Source organism: Jaculus jaculus, chromosome 5 (assembly GCF_020740685.1).
Source record: "Jaculus jaculus isolate mJacJac1 chromosome 5, mJacJac1.mat.Y.cur, whole genome shotgun sequence".
NCBI classification, from domain to species: Eukaryota; Metazoa; Chordata; class Mammalia; order Rodentia; family Dipodidae; genus Jaculus; species Jaculus jaculus.
The window spans coordinates 130,625,532-130,644,589 of NC_059106.1; the positions used below are offsets into that span (position 1 = coordinate 130,625,532).

Consider the following 19,058-nt stretch of genomic DNA (forward strand, 5'->3'; position numbering starts at 1 on the left):
CCCAACAACACCAGGGAGATACACAGCAGCCTTCAAGCAGCACTGCCACCCTAGGAGTAGGAGGCAGTGTGGCCGATCCATGCCATTGTATCCAGCATTGCACAATGAGAACTGATTCACACACACACACACACACACACACACACACACACACACACACACACAAATAAATTCATTAATTAAGAAAGAGTCTTCCCTTTGGTTTCAGAAATTACTGAGAGATAAAGGAATGAGACTAGCGTGTTGTGTACTAAAATATTCATCACCATGGTTAAGAATGGAAGGGAACTGGGCTGAAGAAGGATAGGGAGTAATGTGAGATCAACTGAGAAAAAAATTATCAAGGAAAGAAAAGTAAATAGATAGTGGATGATGTTAGGATATTGTTAGGAACCACAGAGTCTAAAGATGACTAAAGCTATGGCAGGCTATTGTTAAGTAGTAAAAAGAGGAGCAGATGGGAAAGAGAGAAACAAAGTGAGGTAAGAATGAGAAGGAAAGAATGCAAATTGTGTGTAGGAAAAATTACTACACAATGGAATAGGTGTAAAAGCATGCAAAATTATCATAAAACCCCATTGAGCAATATCTAAGCTCAACCAAAAACTAATAAGAGGTAAGTATGTAATAGTGAAGATTCAAAAAATATAAAAGTACAATAGATAAAGGAATATTATAACATCAGTATTTTTTGGTGGAAGGGGTTTGAATTCTTTTCCTCCAGGTGATGTTTTACATAGCAGACTGTGTTGATAGGGAGGGGCACTGTTTGGAACTCAAGTTTAAACCTGTAAAATCAAATTTGTGGCTATGTGCTTTCTTAGTGTAGTTTAGAGACATTACATTTTGGATTGACTTCCTGATACAATTCTATGTCAGGAAGTTTACCTTTCAGCAGTTTACTTTTTAGCTCCTGCACCCTTGGTCCCTGAGAAAACAATGGGACCTGGTTGCACGAGGGAATGAGTTTAGTAGCATAATCCCTTTAATAAAAACAATGATTGTGTAGTAAGTCTCTTTTTTAATTGCTATTAGAACATATTTTGGGCAAATCTGTGCACGTCTTTTTATCCTATGTAAGATCACTCAAAAGTCTTATATAAAAGCATTCCATAATTCAGATATCCTTTCTCCTCTACCCAAATACACAGATTGCTTTGACAAAAACAATCTAAATAATCTAGTTCAGGATTATGGGATCATGTTGTTTAGATTTAAATATCAGATTTGCTAATTTCCAGCTTTATCTACTACCACTTGTATAACCTAACCCAAGTGACTTAGCCTCTCTTACAACCATCATAGATTGATTTAGCAGCAACCAACTACTAAGGTCATTTTGATTATTAGATAGAGTTATCTCTGAAAATATTGTAACAAAAAATTTGACGGAGAACTGATATGCAAAAGAAGGCTGAGTATTGTGTTGGAACCACTCTAGTGGTTTCTCTTTACTCATGTCTGTAACTTCTATTGGTTTGTGGGAACCTCAGTCCAAACAGTATATGAGATGGGATGAAATGAAACAAAAGTTGAAAAGAGATAATAAGAATAGTATGGATAGTAATTTTGACACAAATTTCCACTCAACAAATGTGAGCTCTCTACTTTTATTACCTCCACTAGTACACACACACACACTTAGTTGTACAACAGTTATACTCCAGGTTTGACATCATTTCATATAGTGAGGGGATGATAAAGAAAAAAAGGAAAAGTGAGGAACACCTTTAAGATCTGTTCTTTTGAGCAGAGTGGTGGCAGCATATATCTATGCTGAAGGCCAAGGCAGAAAATCTACAAATTTGAAGCCAGCTTAGTAAAACCATTTCAAAATTAAAAAGTTAGCTGACCTCTAAAAAATAATATATAAGTATGCAAACCATAGATGATTTGGACATGGTTTCCCCTTAAAGGAAATAATTTGATGTGCCTAATTAATAATGTTGAATATAAAATGTCTTCAGTTAGTAAGAAAGTCCAATATAAATGCAAATAAAGCGAGTTCAAAATTAAAAACGGCCTGGATATATTTCCTTTATATATTTCTTAATGTCATCTGTTGTGGATAATGGTATTCTAGCATGTGTAGACCTCAATTTTCTTGATGAGAAGTCCTTTCATTCAAGGGAGTCACATGCAACATTTAGTTAAGAAGGTCTAGTTTTCTCTGAAAATTCCCATAGAAGTATTTAGTTTTAGTTTAAAGACAGTTTTTGAGGCTCACTGTCTTTAAAATCATAACCACACAGAAACATAAACATATTTGACTCTAAACAGAGATGGGAGAGTCAAGTTAAGTTGATCATATCTATTTAAACATACCTTTCAAACTGATGGTTGTTCCATAGTTTAATCCCCAAAATGATCAAATAAATTTGATTTATACAGTAAGTGATCAAAAAATACATCCTCTGTGGTATGAGGCTCCTCCTCTCTCCTAGCCTTTGCTATTGAAGCTGGTTTAGCTTTGAGTAAACTTGAATCTCTGTAAACTGGTGATTTATAGTAAAATATTTTGACATGCTTGAAACTGGATTTCTTTAATGATAAAATGTTGACACCACTGACTGCCTCATCCATTGCTTAGCATGACATTTCAAACAACCATGCAAGACAGTGTTAAATCAATAGCAAGTCAATAAGGAGCCATTTTCTTCCATTTATTTCTGCCACTTCTACTTTTAATTGAATAGACCTGTGTTAAAAGGGTGTCTGATTATATTTGAAACCAGTTCCTGGTTGGCTATTTGGGTCTTTTTTGTAAAGTTATTTTGTTTTTGGACTTGAAAATCTCATTTTAGAACTTTAATTTTACTAAGATTCAAAAGATAAGTTCATTTTCCATGAAAAAATTCTTTTCCCTAACAACTTTCTATACAAACTTTATCTTTTTTACCTTGCTCTTTTTTTTGAGCACAGGATTTATTAATATAATAAAACTACAAGTAGAAACTTTATAATCTTGGACATTAATCATTTATGTATAGTGAGAATAAGAATGATCCGTAAAGCAATTGAGACTTGAACTGAAAAAAGCTGTGTTCTGCTTTTAGACTTCAGTTAGTGTTTATATAATCACATTAACCACTTTCCCCTCTTGAGGCCAAAATAGTCATTTATGAAAAGCAGAGAGTGTACTAGATGACACCTTTACTCTTTTCCACTCTTTTTTGGATCTCCAGGGTTAAGGTATAAACATTTTGTGTAATTGCAAGAAGAAAATCAAAACCTTATCATCTTTTCCCTTGAAAATTCAGCAGTCATAATTTTTATACCGTGTGTACAAGATTTCAAGTTAGCAGGCAATTTGCTGGAACATTTTGTATGCTGTTTTAGCTATCAAGCTGACATCATGAGATTTTCCTGGAATATTGTCTCCCTACATAAATTTCCAAAGCACTTGATGGAATTCTAATCGGCATCTATAAATTACTATACAGAACTAAAGTGTTTACGAGTCCAAGTTATTTTTACAAGTTCAGTTGACATTCAGATGCATGCCACACTCTGAAGCCAAACTGCCCAATGCACAGTTGCATACAGAAAACCACTAACCCCTTTAATTTACTGCTCACCCAAAATACTCACATCCTAAGTGACACACATGAGATTGCAAGCCAATTTAGAAATCTTTTACCAAAAGAAATAATGAAAAAGTAAAAGTTAAATGGATTTTCTCATAAAAATCTTTTCTGGGTTTAACTTCTGGCCCCAGAGATCTATCATATAAACCAAAAAAGCAAAAATCATCCTGAAGGGTAAATGCAAGGCAAGCTCTTGTCCAAACCATTCCAGCTAACTGAAGAACAAGACAATGTCTCTGCTATTTTTTAAACTTCAGCCATATTGTTAGAAAACTCCTAAAGAACCCATGATTTGAGTCTGGTGAAATATTTTCTGTCACCTGAGAGGAAGTGGATGCAGTGTGTACTATGGCTACAAATATGGTATAGAGTGATAGTAGTTGAAGCAAACCTAGATAGCATAAGTACTGGCCGCCTTTGCAACAGACTTTGCAAGCCATGTTGCCCCAAGTCATTAGCAGAAATACTACAAGACCCCAACAGAAGCTCCGTCAGGAATTTGAGCTCAGTAGATGTTGTAGGTAATAAAGAATATTTGCGGTTACCCCTTTAATTGGTGAGATGTATGAGGATTTAGTGGTTGTACATAGGCCAAACCGTCAGGTCAATGACAAGACATATAATACAATTCTGTCTGCACTTGATGAGGACCCTTACTGCGCAGATTGTGAATTGTAAACTGTCATTCTGTCATTCCTTCCAGTCATGCTCCTTGTGAGACTTAGCTAAACAAATTTTGAATCTGGTATTATTTCTCTGTTATTTTATTTTATTTTTTGGTACTTTAAGGTAGAGAGGTCTCACTCTAGCCCAGGCTGACCTCGAACTCACTATGTAGTCTCAGGGTGGCATCGAACTCATAGCAATCCTCCTACCTCTGCCTTCTCAGTGCTGGGATCAAAGGCTATTTTTCTGTTCTTTTGTCTGAAATTTCCTTCAGGTTCACCCCTTATTCAGATTCACACTGGCAAAAGAGTAGGTCAGTCCATTTTTTTTGCAACCAGGAAGAGATTTAACTCCTACCACCTTTTAAAATATCTAAAAAATATTTTATTTATTTATTTGACAGAGAAAGCAGGGGAGAGAGAGAGAATGGGTGTGGCAGGGCATCCAGCCACTTCAAACGAACTCCAGATATATGTGTCCCCTTGTTCAGGGGGCTAATGTGGGTCCTGGGGAATCAGAGAAGGGTCCTTTAGCTTTGCAAGCAAATTGCCCAACCGCTAAGCCATCTCTCCTGTCCAACTCCTAGCATCTTAGATCTTATACTGAGGCAGAAATACCCTAGTGACACAACAGTCAATCACTTCTCTGTGGAGAAAACACTTTTCACTTGCTATTTTCCTTCTCAAAAATAAAAATTGAGGGCTGGAGAGATGGCTTAGTGGTTAAGGCGTTTGCCTACGAAGCCAAAGAACCTAGGCTCGATTCCTCAGGACCCACGTAAGCCAGATGCACAAGGGACACTTGCATCTGGAGTCTTTGCAGTGGCTATAGGCCCTGGCATGCCCATTCTCTGTCTGTCTGTATCCTCTCTCTCGCTCTCTCTCTCTATGCTTGCAATTAATTAATTAATTAAATAATAAAAATAAATAAAAATTAAGTGGAATATCACAATGAGAAGGAATTACAAAGTGAAAGAGAATAGGGTTTTCTAACCATAAAGCATTTGTATGGAGGCTTCTGTGAAATTGACAATGGGAAATAAAGTTCTGGTCATTTAGATTTTGATCTAATGCATTTTAAATTATAGAATAATTGATTATATGTAATGCATCTACAATGCATATGCAAGACATGATCATGTAACTAAGCTTCCAACACTATAACTCTTGATCTTATTTCTATCATCTCTTGCCACCTAATTATCACTTTACTGGGAGAAGAGAAGATTGTGCTGTTTGTTGCCTTTTTTCATTGTAGTTGCTAGTTTTCATATTTTTCTGCAACTAGTGATTTGAAATTAATATATCCTATTTAATTATTTCTGTGGTTATACTAAATGTTAACTTTTTCTAAAGGTATAGACAGATTTTATTAGATTAAGAGAAGGGAAGAGGAGGAAGTTCAGAGAGATCCCACCATGAGAGAGGCAAGAGGAGGTAAAGACCACCTAAATGTTAACTTTTCTACTGTCATCTATTACATGGATGATTTCACGTATATAGAGCTCCACTTCATGCACAAAACAAATCCTAGTTCTACTGTGATTACCTCGTTCTTCTCCCGTCAGTGTTAGTCTTTACTCATTTGCGAACATATGAAAATTAACTGCATATTTCTATTCATATCTTGTATGGCATCTATAGGCAATTACATAAGCTCTGTTTTTACTGAGATCTTTGTGAACCAATGTCTTTTATATAACACATATTCTCTTCCTTTGCTTTCTATTCCACTATATTAAATTATAGTCTAATATGAAAAATAAAATAAAATATAATAAAATTTGGACTGAAGTCTTTCTAAATGCCCTGATCTTTAGTTACTGAAGCATGTTTGCTAGTCATTTTCTGTGGAATGTTCATTGTGTTCTGAGCCGGCTCCACATTCTGGTGTTGGTTGTTGCCAATCAGAGCAGCAAGACTAACTTGCTTCTTTCACAGATTTCTGTTATAGTCATCATGATTACTCTTTTAAAAGTGCATTTTTGGCTTCCTGAAGATGTTCAGAAAAAAAAAATTCTCACTCTTATTTCATTTATTCTGATTATCATCTGCCATCCACAAAGCTTCTTTCAACTCTTTTGTTGTTTCTTTTTTTTCTGTCATGATTAATGAATTCCTCTCCTATATCGTCTGTAGTATCATTTTAAAGCTACAAAAATGAAATTTCAGGATCTATGCTACATGTCTGATACTTTCCATATCATTGGCTTTGACAATGAGAAGAAAATCTTGTGTCTATTGATTTGTTCTTAATCTATGTTCAGTAAGAAAATAAACTTAGTTTTTGAGGTTTAAGTTAAAATTTTTTAGTGTACATATATAAGTTAAGGAAAATATAGTGAATATTTAACAAGCTGTAGAAATACAGCCACATTTTCTTGAAACCTCATTTTACAGATGGATGTGAAGTCCATTCTAACTGACTTCTCTGCATTCTTCCCTCCCTCCATTTTCTGGAGCTATCCTTTGCTGGGAGTGTGCATCAAATCCCTTATAGCACTTTCACCTAGGGTTGTACTATAAACAATATCTAGCTTGTGATGTAATTTAGACAAGTATCACTCTATAACATAATTTCTTGCTTTATGTTTTTTATTCATAATTTTATTTCAATATATAGATAGTTAAATAGTTAAATAATTTTAAATTTCATATGGTATCATAATCAAGAAAACATTGCCTTATCATCATGTTTCTTATGAACAGAAAATTGATTTTGTTCCATCTGTTTCACTAATACCCAAAGGAAACTTATTTTTTGCATTAAGAAGAGTAATTCTTCATGTTGATTCAATTTTTAGTAATGTATAGTATTGAATGCTATAAAATTGCTGAATGTCTTCCTAGGCAAAACACACTCCTGCGTACTTCCTCATAACTATTCATTATGAATTTTGTGTCATGATTTTTTCCACCCATTACTACTACCTTTCCATACTTTTTCTACTACATATTGGATTTCTTTTATGGTATTTTTCCTGTTATACAATCTGTGCATCTGAGAGCCCTTGCACCAGAGAGTAAGAATTCATATTCCTAAATGAAATGGAGAAATAGTGATGGATTTATCAATACAAAGTAGTGATATGAAGTTACTTATAATTTCAATACATAAACCTAATGTTTTGGAAAATTGATGAAGAAGATATGAAGAGCAGAAGAAGGAGCATTCCTTAAGAGGTTTTTTTTGATAATCTTGGATAACAGGAATGGTGGTTTGGATTGGAGAGATAGGAGAAGAGATAGAGGGAAATGGAGAGTTGAAATATATAAGAGCATTGGAGGCACATTCAATTATTTTGAACAAGTAACTTGATAGTGTTGGAGCTAATAATTTAGGAGGAAACATATTTGATATGATTATCAGTTATTTGACTATAAAATACATATTTTATTTAGGAGAGGTATTAGAAATGGAAGTATATATACTTGTATTCAATGTGTACTCATAGAAAAATAATTTCAGCTATGGAGCTAGACTAAAGGAATGAGTTTGGAGTAAAGAGATCAAGGAACAAATAGTTAAATAGCTCAATATTCAGAGAGGGAAAATTCAACAGAGGATATGAAAGCATAAGAGAGGGTTGTACAGAACAAGATACCATAGAAGTCAAGAAAATTGAAGGATATCCGAGAGGGAAAATTCAACGGAGGATATGAGAGCATAAGGGAGGGTTGTATAGAACAAGACACCACAGAAGTTAAGAAAATGGAAGGGTATTCTATGGGAGATGCTACATCAGTGACTCTAATTTAATTTTTACACCCTAGAGAAGTTAATTTAACAAAGGAAAATTTTGTTTTCCTTTGTCATACTAAAATATTTTTCTATTTCTACAGTATTGAATGTCTACTTTACAATCTTGTATATAGCATTATATATATGAATTATATGCAATCTTTTTTTCTTAATTTAATTTAAAATGTACTGAAATAAAATTTAAAAAACTGATACCCTCATTTCTAATTGGTAATTTGCAAAGTATTATTTAAAAATCATACCTCATAGATTTGAAATTATAATAACTTATGTGCTTTCATAATTATCTTCACTTCATATTTTTGGAATTTGATATAAATATATGAGTCTTTGTTCAGTAGATAGTTAATCTCTGTATCAAATTTATTCATTGCTTAGCTAATGTTTTACTTTGCTTTTGGCTGTTTATCTTTTTTTTTAATTTATAAAAATATATCATATATTGGACAATCATGTCAGTACATTGCAGAAAATGTGTCTATTTACTGTGTAAAGTTTATTAACATTTGAATGAAACACTCTTATTTACACAGTTAAAGTCTGGGGAGCTCAGGACAGCAAGTGTGGAACACCGCTGGAAACTGGACCTGCACAGCGGTCTCCGGCCTCCGGGCACAGGACAGCCTCCGGGGAGGACTGAGCAGCGCTGGGCATGGTGAGCCAGGGCTCGGGCGGTCTGCCGGGCAGGCTTGGTCTTCACTCCTCTTCACTTTCATTTTCAGGATCTAAATCAGAATCTGCATTTACTTCTTTCTCACTCGACATCTCTCTGTCCTCGCCATTTTCTTCTTTCTCTTCAGCATCCTCATCTTCCTCCTCATTTTCTTCATCAATATCCTCTTTTACACTTTCTTTTTCATCCTCATCTTCATCCCAATTATCATCAGAATCCTTTTCTGCAATTTCATCATCAGATTCCTCTTCAGAAGATTCTTCTTCATACACCAACTTGGCCTGCTGTGCAGGAGAAGGCATTCTTTTCGTCTTCTCGGACGCAGTAACGCAGTAATTAGAAGAATAAGCTTTCCATGAAGATGAGAGAGTTTCTGAAAAGTTTTGACTCTACTTTCCATTAGCTGGTAGAGTGTGCCTAGCTGATATACAAGATCAGGCAATGTGGACAGGTATGATGCATGAACTGTTAGCACACATTTCAGCCACTGAACCATTACAACAGCACTGTTGGGATGGCCTTGCAACCTCTTTGTAAGCTCTTGTAAGAGTGGAATAACTGCATGCAAGGGTATCCTTAACACAGTCTTCTTTATTAGGTTTAAATTCCTAGTCTGAAGTACTTTATTTAGCATTTCCAAATCATTACTTTCTAAGCCCTGGGTCAGAAGGACTGGGAAGCTGTTCGTCTGCAGAAGTTCATCCTTCCCTTCTTTTGCAGCTATCCCCATTGCTCCTAGGCGCTCTTTGATGCTCCCCTCGTTGCCTCCTAGCTTCCTCTTACTCTCCACTTCCTTGGTTTGCTGGGCTGGAGGCTTGTTTAGTGCTTGATGTCCAGGAATCCCAGGCATCAGAACTTTTGCTTCAGAATTCACTACTGGCGTCCTCACCTTTGTTACTGCAGTTTCTACTCCGGGAGCCCAGCAGTTTGAAATTTCTCTTTCTAAACACACATGAGATTCTTTGGAGTTTAAAGCCACTCTTTCAATAGCAGGCTGAAACCAATTGCCATACACAAGCAGTAATGACATTTTGTCTGAGCAAAAGCCAGTTGCTAGGATAGGAATGGGTTTTGGTGTAGCTTTCTTGCCTTTCCCAGGTGTTGCTATTTGAATTGTGCAGTTTGAAGTCAAGGGCTTTTTGCAGTGTCCATTTAATATGTGTTCAAAAAGATGCACTTGACCGTCTCTGCAAACAACAGCTAACTTGACAGGCTCTTCTTTGTTTTCTGACAAAGTCAAGTCAATGTGGACAGGTTCGTCGGTAACTGTGAAAGACAGCACTGCACTCTTCTCTCTGCTTTCTGAGCGGACCTGCCAGACATTAAGTAACCGGTCATGCACTGCTCCAGACAAGAAATAAAGACCTGTAACTCCATCAAAAGGCTGGCTCTCGTTAGAGGATCTGATGGTAGTGAACATGAGTGATGACACTGACGTCGCATGTCCTGTGAAGTGTCTGTAGATGTCTTTGGTCTCCAAAACCCATAGTTTGATTGTTCGACCAGCTGAAAGTAACATCTTTCCATCTGGAGATATGCACAGGGCACTGACGCTACTATTGTCTCCTTTCCATTTGCACTTGACTTTGCAGGTCTGTATATTCCACTCCACAATATACTTATCATCTGAACAACTATATAGGCAGCCATTATCTTGATGCCACTGTATGCAATTGACTCTGTTTGCATGCCCACCATTTATTAATTTACTGTGCAATTCTCCTTTCACTGTGCTATACAATAAAATGCTACTCACTGCTGTTCCAAGAGCCAACAAGTCAGCCTGGCCACTTGTTCCTGTCGCTTCCGATTTCCTTTTTTTCCTCTGGTGACTTTCCTTGGCCTGCAGCTGCGCCGGCGCCCAGGCCAGGCAAGTGCAGGTACCGCTGAGGTGCGCGGAAGGCACGTACTCCTGGTGCAGCCGGGTGGTGGCGGTCTCCCACGCCCGCGGGTGACCGTCGCTAGACGCGAGGGCGAAGTAGGCCTGTGTGTCTGGAGAGAAGGCTCACGGAAGCCCCGCCGGGGCCAGGGGGTCGCCGCCGCCACCTCCGCCCGCCGCCGTGGCTGCTCTAGCTCCTTGGCTGTTTATCTTATCGGGTATAAATAAGTGTCAGTTGTAACTGTCTGCTTTGGATACATCTAAGCTTTTCAAACTATTCCAAAGTTGTTGTCATGTTTGCCTTTTGGAAAAAAATAACATTTTTTTATTTATATATTCTCATAGCCTAGCAGAGTGCCTGGTACATATTAGTTAATCAATATATGTTTATTATTTGGAGTATAAGCTCTTGAGGTACAGGATCTAGATATGATTTCATATTTGACAGATTATATTGAATGTAATTCAACAATTAAATGTACCTAATAAAATTATAATTTTAGAAAATGGAAAGAAGAGATGTGAATTCATGCACTGAAGTCGTGATCCTTCCTAAAGCCTTTATAGATGATGACCTCCTTCATGTTGATGCTATTATTACCTTAACTCCTTATGCCATTGACCATTGGTGCTGAATTAAATATGAATTAAATTATTTATGGAAGGATCATATTGTGTACCCAGGTACCGCAGGGAATTTGGGTCGTGAAACAATCACTTAGGAGCTATTTATGAGTGTTTAAAACTCAACAACACCTTGAATGCATCACAACATGGCTGCCTGGATGTGAGTAAGAAGGCTGACTCATCCAGTCACATCTGAGTGCCATTTAGCTGTCCTTATTTATTCTAGGCCATGTCCCTAAGGCCTTGAATTTTTTTTTCCAGGAAAGGAAACTATTATTTTGTTTGTCCTTGTTTTTAGAATCCTTTATAAATTACAGCCTTCAGAGAAATTTATCATATTGTGGAGAGGAAAATTAGATTTTGACAGAGTCTTTGCCACAGAACCTGAAACAAATGACAGTACTGATACTTGTACATGGGAAGGGAGCAGCATTCATTTTAGAATGGTAATGCATTGAGACTTAGGGTTATGTTGAGTTGATCACTTATAAATTCTTTACTTTTCAAAGTTTTAGTTATTATAGGCTTATAACAATGTACATATGTATGTATGTACCATTATGTGTACATATATGACATATACATGCATATTTATTATTAAGAAATTGTAGGGCATGACACCATTTTCCCTGATAGGTCACAACTGGAAACCAAGTCACTCGACATCATTTATTTTAAAATCTTTGTATATGTCCAGAAAAACATAAGATTTCTCTTATCTTTCCTCTCTTGTTGAGTAGATACTCAAAAGGACTAAGAATGTCATAGTCTTGAAAATAACATGAAATGGATTCTACCAGACTCCCCCACTGAAACCTCAAGCCCAATGTGATCATGTTAAAGATGTGGTCTTGGGGTCCTTAGGTCAGGAGGGAAATGACTTCAACAATGATAAGAGTGCCTTTACAACAGAGATCCAGGGACAGAGAGATGGCTCAGTGTGTAATTATTTGCCAAACAATTCCGAGTTTCTCAATTTGGATCCCAACACCTGAGCCAAAAGCCAGAAATTTTAGAAGGCTTGTGTAAGAAGAAAGGTGGAGTGGAGATAATTTCCAGGAATCTTCAAAGAGTGTGGTAAAACCAGCCAACCAACCAACAAACAAACAAAAACAAGAACCGGCTGCAAGCAAGATGGAAAGCAAAGACTGACATGAAGTTGTCCTTTTGATTGATGTGGGTAAAAACAAGGTGGTTTGAATGTAAAATCTCCTTCATAGAATCCCATGTTTATGGTTAATCCTCACACTTAATCTCAGTGGAGCCTTTGACAGTTAGATACTTGCTGGAGGAGTTGTGTCAATGGAGGCAGGACTTGAGGTTTATTAGTCTAGCCCTATTGGGAATTCAGAGCAAGCTAATGCTCTCTTCTTCCTCATTGCTGATATGTAACCATGTGAATGAGCTTCTTGATTTTGCTAGGCTTTCACCACCATGATGAATTTGCCCCTGGAAAATGGAAATAAATCATTTTCTTCTATAAGCTTCTTGTGCCTCAGTGTTGTGTCCTGGCAATAAGGTGACTGCTACAGTGGTGGGCAGAGAAGAAGCAGAGTTTAAGAACATGGGGTCTGTAGAACATGAAGATCTCCATGTGACTGTCAGGCTCCTTGTGCTGGACAGTCAGAAGGCTTCTATTGACTTCTATGATGCATTTTTCTTTCTTTCTTTTTTTAATACAAATATCCTATTATGATTTAATCATTTGCTAGATTAAGTGTGAATTCCCAATAAAAACAACTCTCATTCAGAACTTTGTTGATCTTTGAAATACATCACTTTTTGTGTGTATGTGCTTTGCAAAGACAAGGATATTACATTTGACCATGGTTTTGTTTGGGTCTTATAATATGGTCTTTGATAACTTCACTCCCCTTACATCTGCTTCCAATTTGAACCGAAACCACTTAAACCTTATGCTCACACTGAAAGCTGTGGTTTTGTCACAAAAATTATATGAATATATAAACAGATGAAAAGCTTGCTGGCTTTGTTTTAAATTTTTGGTTTTATTCCTGTGAATTAAAATGAAATACACTCAGTGAGACAGGAACATTAACAAAATTATGCTAACTAGGCCAGATAACATACTATCCCTGAAAATCAGTTCGGATACACTGACACTCAATTTCATGTTTACCTAGTGCTTTAGTAACTTCTGTTTGGGGTAGGAAAGCTTTATATATTTTTTACTAGTAGAAAAAGTAGGAAAAGATGAATAGCCATTTTTACTTTTTGATAAGTGAATGTTGACAGTGAAATTTAAGTAATAAGTTTTCTTTCCTTTTTTCTTTTTAACCCCATCATAATGTTCTTGGCCATTGAAAGAAACTGTATTATTTAAGTCAATTCTACAAACATTGCATAAATGGGAAAAAGGTACATAGAAAACTATCTCCCAGTGTTATTTATTCTGGACTGGTTCTATTACATTGTTGTTTTATCCTCACTTTTTTAAAGGTAGTAGTGATGTGGGCTGGAGAGATGGTTTAGCAGTTAAGGCACTTGCCTGCGAAATCTCAGGACCCAGGTTTGATTCCCCAAACAGTTGGGGGCTGTATGTACCAAGTTTATCTCTGTATCCTCTTCCCCACTCCACATGTAACACATAGGATAATTGATTAATAATTGTTTTAATAATTACTGTATTAAACTAACCACTCAAGGTAATTATTATTATTACTAAATGAATAAATGCACAACAATAAAGTTTTGTTTTATTATTTTGTGGCAAGAGAATAGAGAAATCCTTACTGTGATTTCAAATTAGACTTCAAGAAATAAAATTCAGACTGCTTATACAAATTGTACATGAATGATGTTATTATATAATATTACCAATTGCTATGGTTTCAATTATATGTGTCCCATAACTTTCTTGTCATAGAAACTTAATACTCAAGTATATACATATATTTGAGATGAGGGAACTTCAGAATGTTATTGGGTACATTCATAGATTCATGGATCAATAGGTGATAAAGGAACAACTTTGCTATAAAATGAACTCTCTTCAGATAGCTAGCTTTATCTTGCCATATGATGACATGCCTCCATTTGGGACTGTACAGAGACTCACCAGTAAGAAGACTCTGACCAGGTATAGCTCAATGACCTTGGATTTCTCAGATTCTAGGACTATGAGAAATAATTTTATTCTTTGTGATTTACATCAATCCATTTTACTATTCCTCCATTATAGTGTCTTTAAGTATCTTTTCTCTCATCTTCCAATCTGTCTTTTGTTTTGGTGCTTTATTGTTCAGCTACCATATGATTTGTTGCTCTGAAAACTGCTAATTCAGGGATGAGTTTAAATGTCAAGATCATATGTATGCATCCCTTTTTGGTCTACTTCCTTGACCAGGTAGCCTGCTGTAGCCTACCATGGTCTGGGTGGCTATAGACAACATGTGTTTTCCATACCTAGGGGCACTGAGAAGTGACTGTGAAGGACTTACTCCATTGTTCTTAGCTTCCTAGCTGTGTCCTTACATGGTGGAAAAGATAAATGAGTAATGATCCTTGAGTGAGTGTTCATCTCAGGCCAGAGGTGTCTATTCTTAGGGCCTAATCACATCCTCCAAATCTTTACCCCCTAATACTTTGGGAGTAAGTGTTTCAGCATATGCATTTTAGGGGTACACAGACTTTTAAATAACCTGTAGTTCATATCTTCATAGCACTTAGGAATATTTGACAATATATATTTAAATGGGCTTGTGTATTTTCTTATCAGTCATTTCATTCACATTTATCTCTATACCTTATCTTCTCTCTCTGCATATTAAGCATTGCATATTTCTCAGACATGAAATTCATGGAGGACATGGATCTATTTGACTCTTGTTCTGTTTACCATGTCTAGATTGGTTCTACATTGTAAAAACTAAATAAATATTTCTTATTAAAAATTTAATTCTTAGCCATCAGAGAAATGTAAATTGCAATTATTTTGAGATTTCAGAATGGCTGATATCAAGAAAACAAACAACAGATACTGGCAAGGATATGAGGAGAGAGAAACCCTTATTCACTGCTGGTGGGAAAATAAACTAGTTCCACAAGTGCAGAAAGCAATATGGAGTTTTCTGATAAAACTAAAAATAAGGCTAGAGAGATGGCTTAGCAGCAAAGGCACTAGCATGCAAAACCAAAGAAAGGATCAAGGTTTAATTCTTCAAGATCCACATATATGTGGTATATACATCTGGAGTCCATTTTCAGTGTCTGGAGTCTATTCTCTCTCTATCTTCCTCCTTCTCAAATAAATATATAAAAATGAAATATTGACAAATAACTAAAAATAGGGCTACCATGTGACCCAACTGTACCATTCCTGGTCATATACACAAAGGATTTTGTAACCTACCCCAGAGATACATAGTGAATTCCAGGTTAGCCTGGACTAAACAGAGAGAATTCACCTTAAAAAAATGTGGTATGCATATTAAATGGAAATTTATTCATCTGTAAAGAAAAATAAAATCATGGCATTTATAGGAAAATGGATAGAACTGGAAATTAGTAAAATTCCACATGCCTTATTAATATTCAGATTTTGGATTTTAATTTTTTACATATTATGTATATGTAAATGTGGGTATGGCTATCAGAAGTGAAACTAGAAAAGGGGGCTTGAGAAATCAAAAAGAGGTCTTGGAGGTGGGGGAAAAGCAAAGCAGAAAAAAAGACAGTAATAGAAGCCATGTGATATAAAACATGAATAGGGGATACTTGGGGAAAGGAGAGAACAAGAAATAGAAAAAAGGAATAGGGAGGAAATGAGGGAGGAAGATGTGTAAATACTATACTGAATCACATTAATATGTTAATTTAAATTAACTTAGAAAAGAAAATAAATTCCACTGTTTGCTTATGTTCAGATAACTATGATTTGGGTTTGTTTAGTCTTTATTAATAGCAAGATTCTAGCTTAATTGAGCAAGATTCATCTAATGTTTCTCTAATATCACTTAAAGAACGAAAGCACACTTCTTGGACTTTGTCATCATTTCCATGACATGTCAATGACAAGAGTAGTTCTGAAGTGATTTGCAACTCTAGGCCTTCAGGTTTGTAAAGGGAACTTAGTATTAAAATAAGCATTCATATTCCTACATTAAACTATTTGATGCTGGACTGGAGAGATGGCTTAGCAGTTAAGATGTTTGCCTGCAAAGCCAAAGAACCCAGGTTTGATTTCTCAGTACTCACTTAGTCAGATACACATGGTGCACATGCATCTGGAGTTTTTTTAGCAGTGATTAGAGGCTCTGGCATGACCATTCTCTCTCTCTCTCTCTCTCTCTCTAAATAAATAAATAGAAAAAAAGAAAAAATACAAAATTATTTTACGCTTATGAAATCATACAACATTGATAATTTTGAAGGCTTAATAGACTGAAAATAATTTCTGAAATCTTTAAAGATTCCTAGTCTATAGTGGGAACATAAGCCATCTTAACCCATGTCACTGATATCTAAAAACTAGTATTTTGTGGCCTTCCTATTGTATAATACCATAAAGAGGAGTTAACAACTTTGACCATCTGGAACTTGGATGGAACTGCATTTTACACAAGAAGCATAAATTGCATAGGAGCAGGTCTTGAGGTAGGAAATATCAAGGCTTGTGTATGAATGCTAAGTTGTCCGTGCTATTTAGGTAGGACTATGAATTTAAAAAATTGGTCTGCACTTGTTCCAATGAACTTGTCCTTGAACATTTTGAGTGAGGTTGAGGGCTTTATGGCAGGTGAGGGGGATCTCTTCACATTTTCCGTATAGAACACTGATGTTATGAAAATTGCTTTGATGGTAATAATTAGAAATAGTATATATGATAGACTGTCAATTGGGGAGGAAAATGAAGAAAAACTCTTCAGAAGCCTTTTCTAAATGCAATTTATAAGTTAATGTAAACATAATATAAATAAAATAAATTTCCATAGGGAAAATGAAAACATTGGTATTTTCCACCATCTTAGGAAAAGATCAGACAGTGCATTGATTATATAAGTGTATTTTTGCCTGAGTATTTGTGCATCTGTGTTTATTTATTTGGTTAGAAAAATATTGGCTGCTTAGACTAATGTATTTGACATTGTGTCAGTTTGATTATTTGAATTCCAGGTAAAAATACTGGGACATTTTGTTTCACTATATCATATGACACAGGGCCTTAGTCACAAAATCAATTGTACATTTCATCTGGGATTTTAGCACTGTCTGTCATGATGAACTCTCAGAACTTTATTTAGTGCACTATAGCAGCACTGTGTGGCTTACATGCTTTCATCTCTTACTACAGAGGCTTTGTACATGATTTGGTGAAACTTAAGAAAAAGCAGGCATCAGGGACAATTTATTCATTTTGAATTGTTAACTCTAACATATATGGAAGCATAATAGTTAATTATCTTCTGGAAGATTTGATGCAAGTTGTAAACTGTTGATTTCCATTATATTATTCCTTAGGCATCACAGAATGTATACCTAGCACAGAGAAAAGTTTTTCTTAATGCATTTATTGAGTGGTTAATACGTGTGGACCCTTTTTGAACATTACATATGTTACAAATCTCGTCAAGAGCAGACTGAAGGGACAAGGGAAGAAAACTTTCTTAGTTAGTCATTTTAGCTTTTTTTTTTTTTTTAGCCCACCGAAAGGTGCACAAATATGATTTGCTCATTTCTTTGTTGTTTATTAAATATTTTTTGTTTTATGTTTATTTATTTATTTGAAAGTGACAGACAGAGAAAGAGGGAGAGAGAGAGACAGACAGAGAGAGAGAGAGAGAGAGAGAGAGAGAGAGACGGGGGGGGGGGGAGAAAATGGGCATGCCAGGGACTCCAGCCACTGCAAACGAACTCCAGATACATGTGCCCCCTTGTGCATCTGGTTAACGTGGGTCCTGGGGAATTGAACACCAAACCAGGGTCCTTAGGCTTCACAGGCAAGTGCTTAACCACGAAGCCATCTCTTCAGCCCCTCTTTGTTGTTTATTTAGATACTTTTTTTTGGGGGGGGGGTTAGAGGTAAGGTCTCACTCTAGCCCAGGCTGACCTGGAATTCACTATGGAGTCTCAGGGTGGCCTCAAACTCATGGCAATCCCCATACCTCTGAGTGCTGGGATTAAAGGTGTGTGCCACCATGCCTGGCTAGAAACTTTTTATACATACATTTCAAATATTTTATTATTTATATATTTATTTGAAAGAGAGAAAGAGAGAGAGAGAGATAGAAAGAAAATTGGCACCCTAGGGTCTCCAGCCACTGCAAACGAACTCCAGTTGCATGTGCCCCATTGTGCATCTGGATTATGTGGGTCCTGGGGAATTGAACTGGGGTCCTTTGGCTTTGCAGACAAGCACTTTAACCTCGCTATCTCTGTAGCCCTAGAAACACTTTTTTTTCCTTATTTAATTTATTTTTTTCTTGTCACAATTTTTATTAACATTTTCTATGATTATAAAAAATATCCCATGGTAATTCCCTCCCTCCCCCCCAACACTTTCCCCTTTGAAATTCCATTCTCCATCATATTACCTCCCCATCTCAATCATTGTACTTACATATATACAATACCAACCTATTAAGTACCCTCCTCCCTTCCTTTCTCTTCCCTTTATATCTCCTTTTTAACTTACTGGCCTCTGCTACTAAGTATTTTCCTTCTCACGCAGAAGCCCAATCATCTGTAGCTAGGATCCATATATGAGGGAGAACATGTGGTGCTTGGCTTTCTGGGCCTGGGTTACCTTACTTAGTACATTACTTTCCAGATTCATCCAATTTTCTGCAAATTTAATAACTTCATTTTTCTTTACCACTGAGTAGAACTCCATTGTATAATTGTG

The 19,058-nt window shown here is 36.1% G+C and overlaps 1 protein-coding gene across 1 annotated transcript in view; it reads right to left on the bottom strand.

Moving 5' to 3' along the window:
- Positions 1 to 8,492: 8,492 nt before the first annotated feature.
- LOC101596988 (WD repeat-containing protein 43-like) overlaps positions 8,493 to 19,058 on the bottom strand; it is a 44,600-nt gene continuing 34,034 nt past the window's right edge. Inside the window, 2 exon segments of the mRNA XM_045149176.1 lie at positions 8,493 to 9,019; positions 9,022 to 10,777. Of these exon segments, the coding sequence (XP_045005111.1) occupies positions 8,712 to 9,019; positions 9,022 to 10,777 (2,064 nt within the window). The 3' untranslated portion in view covers positions 8,493 to 8,711.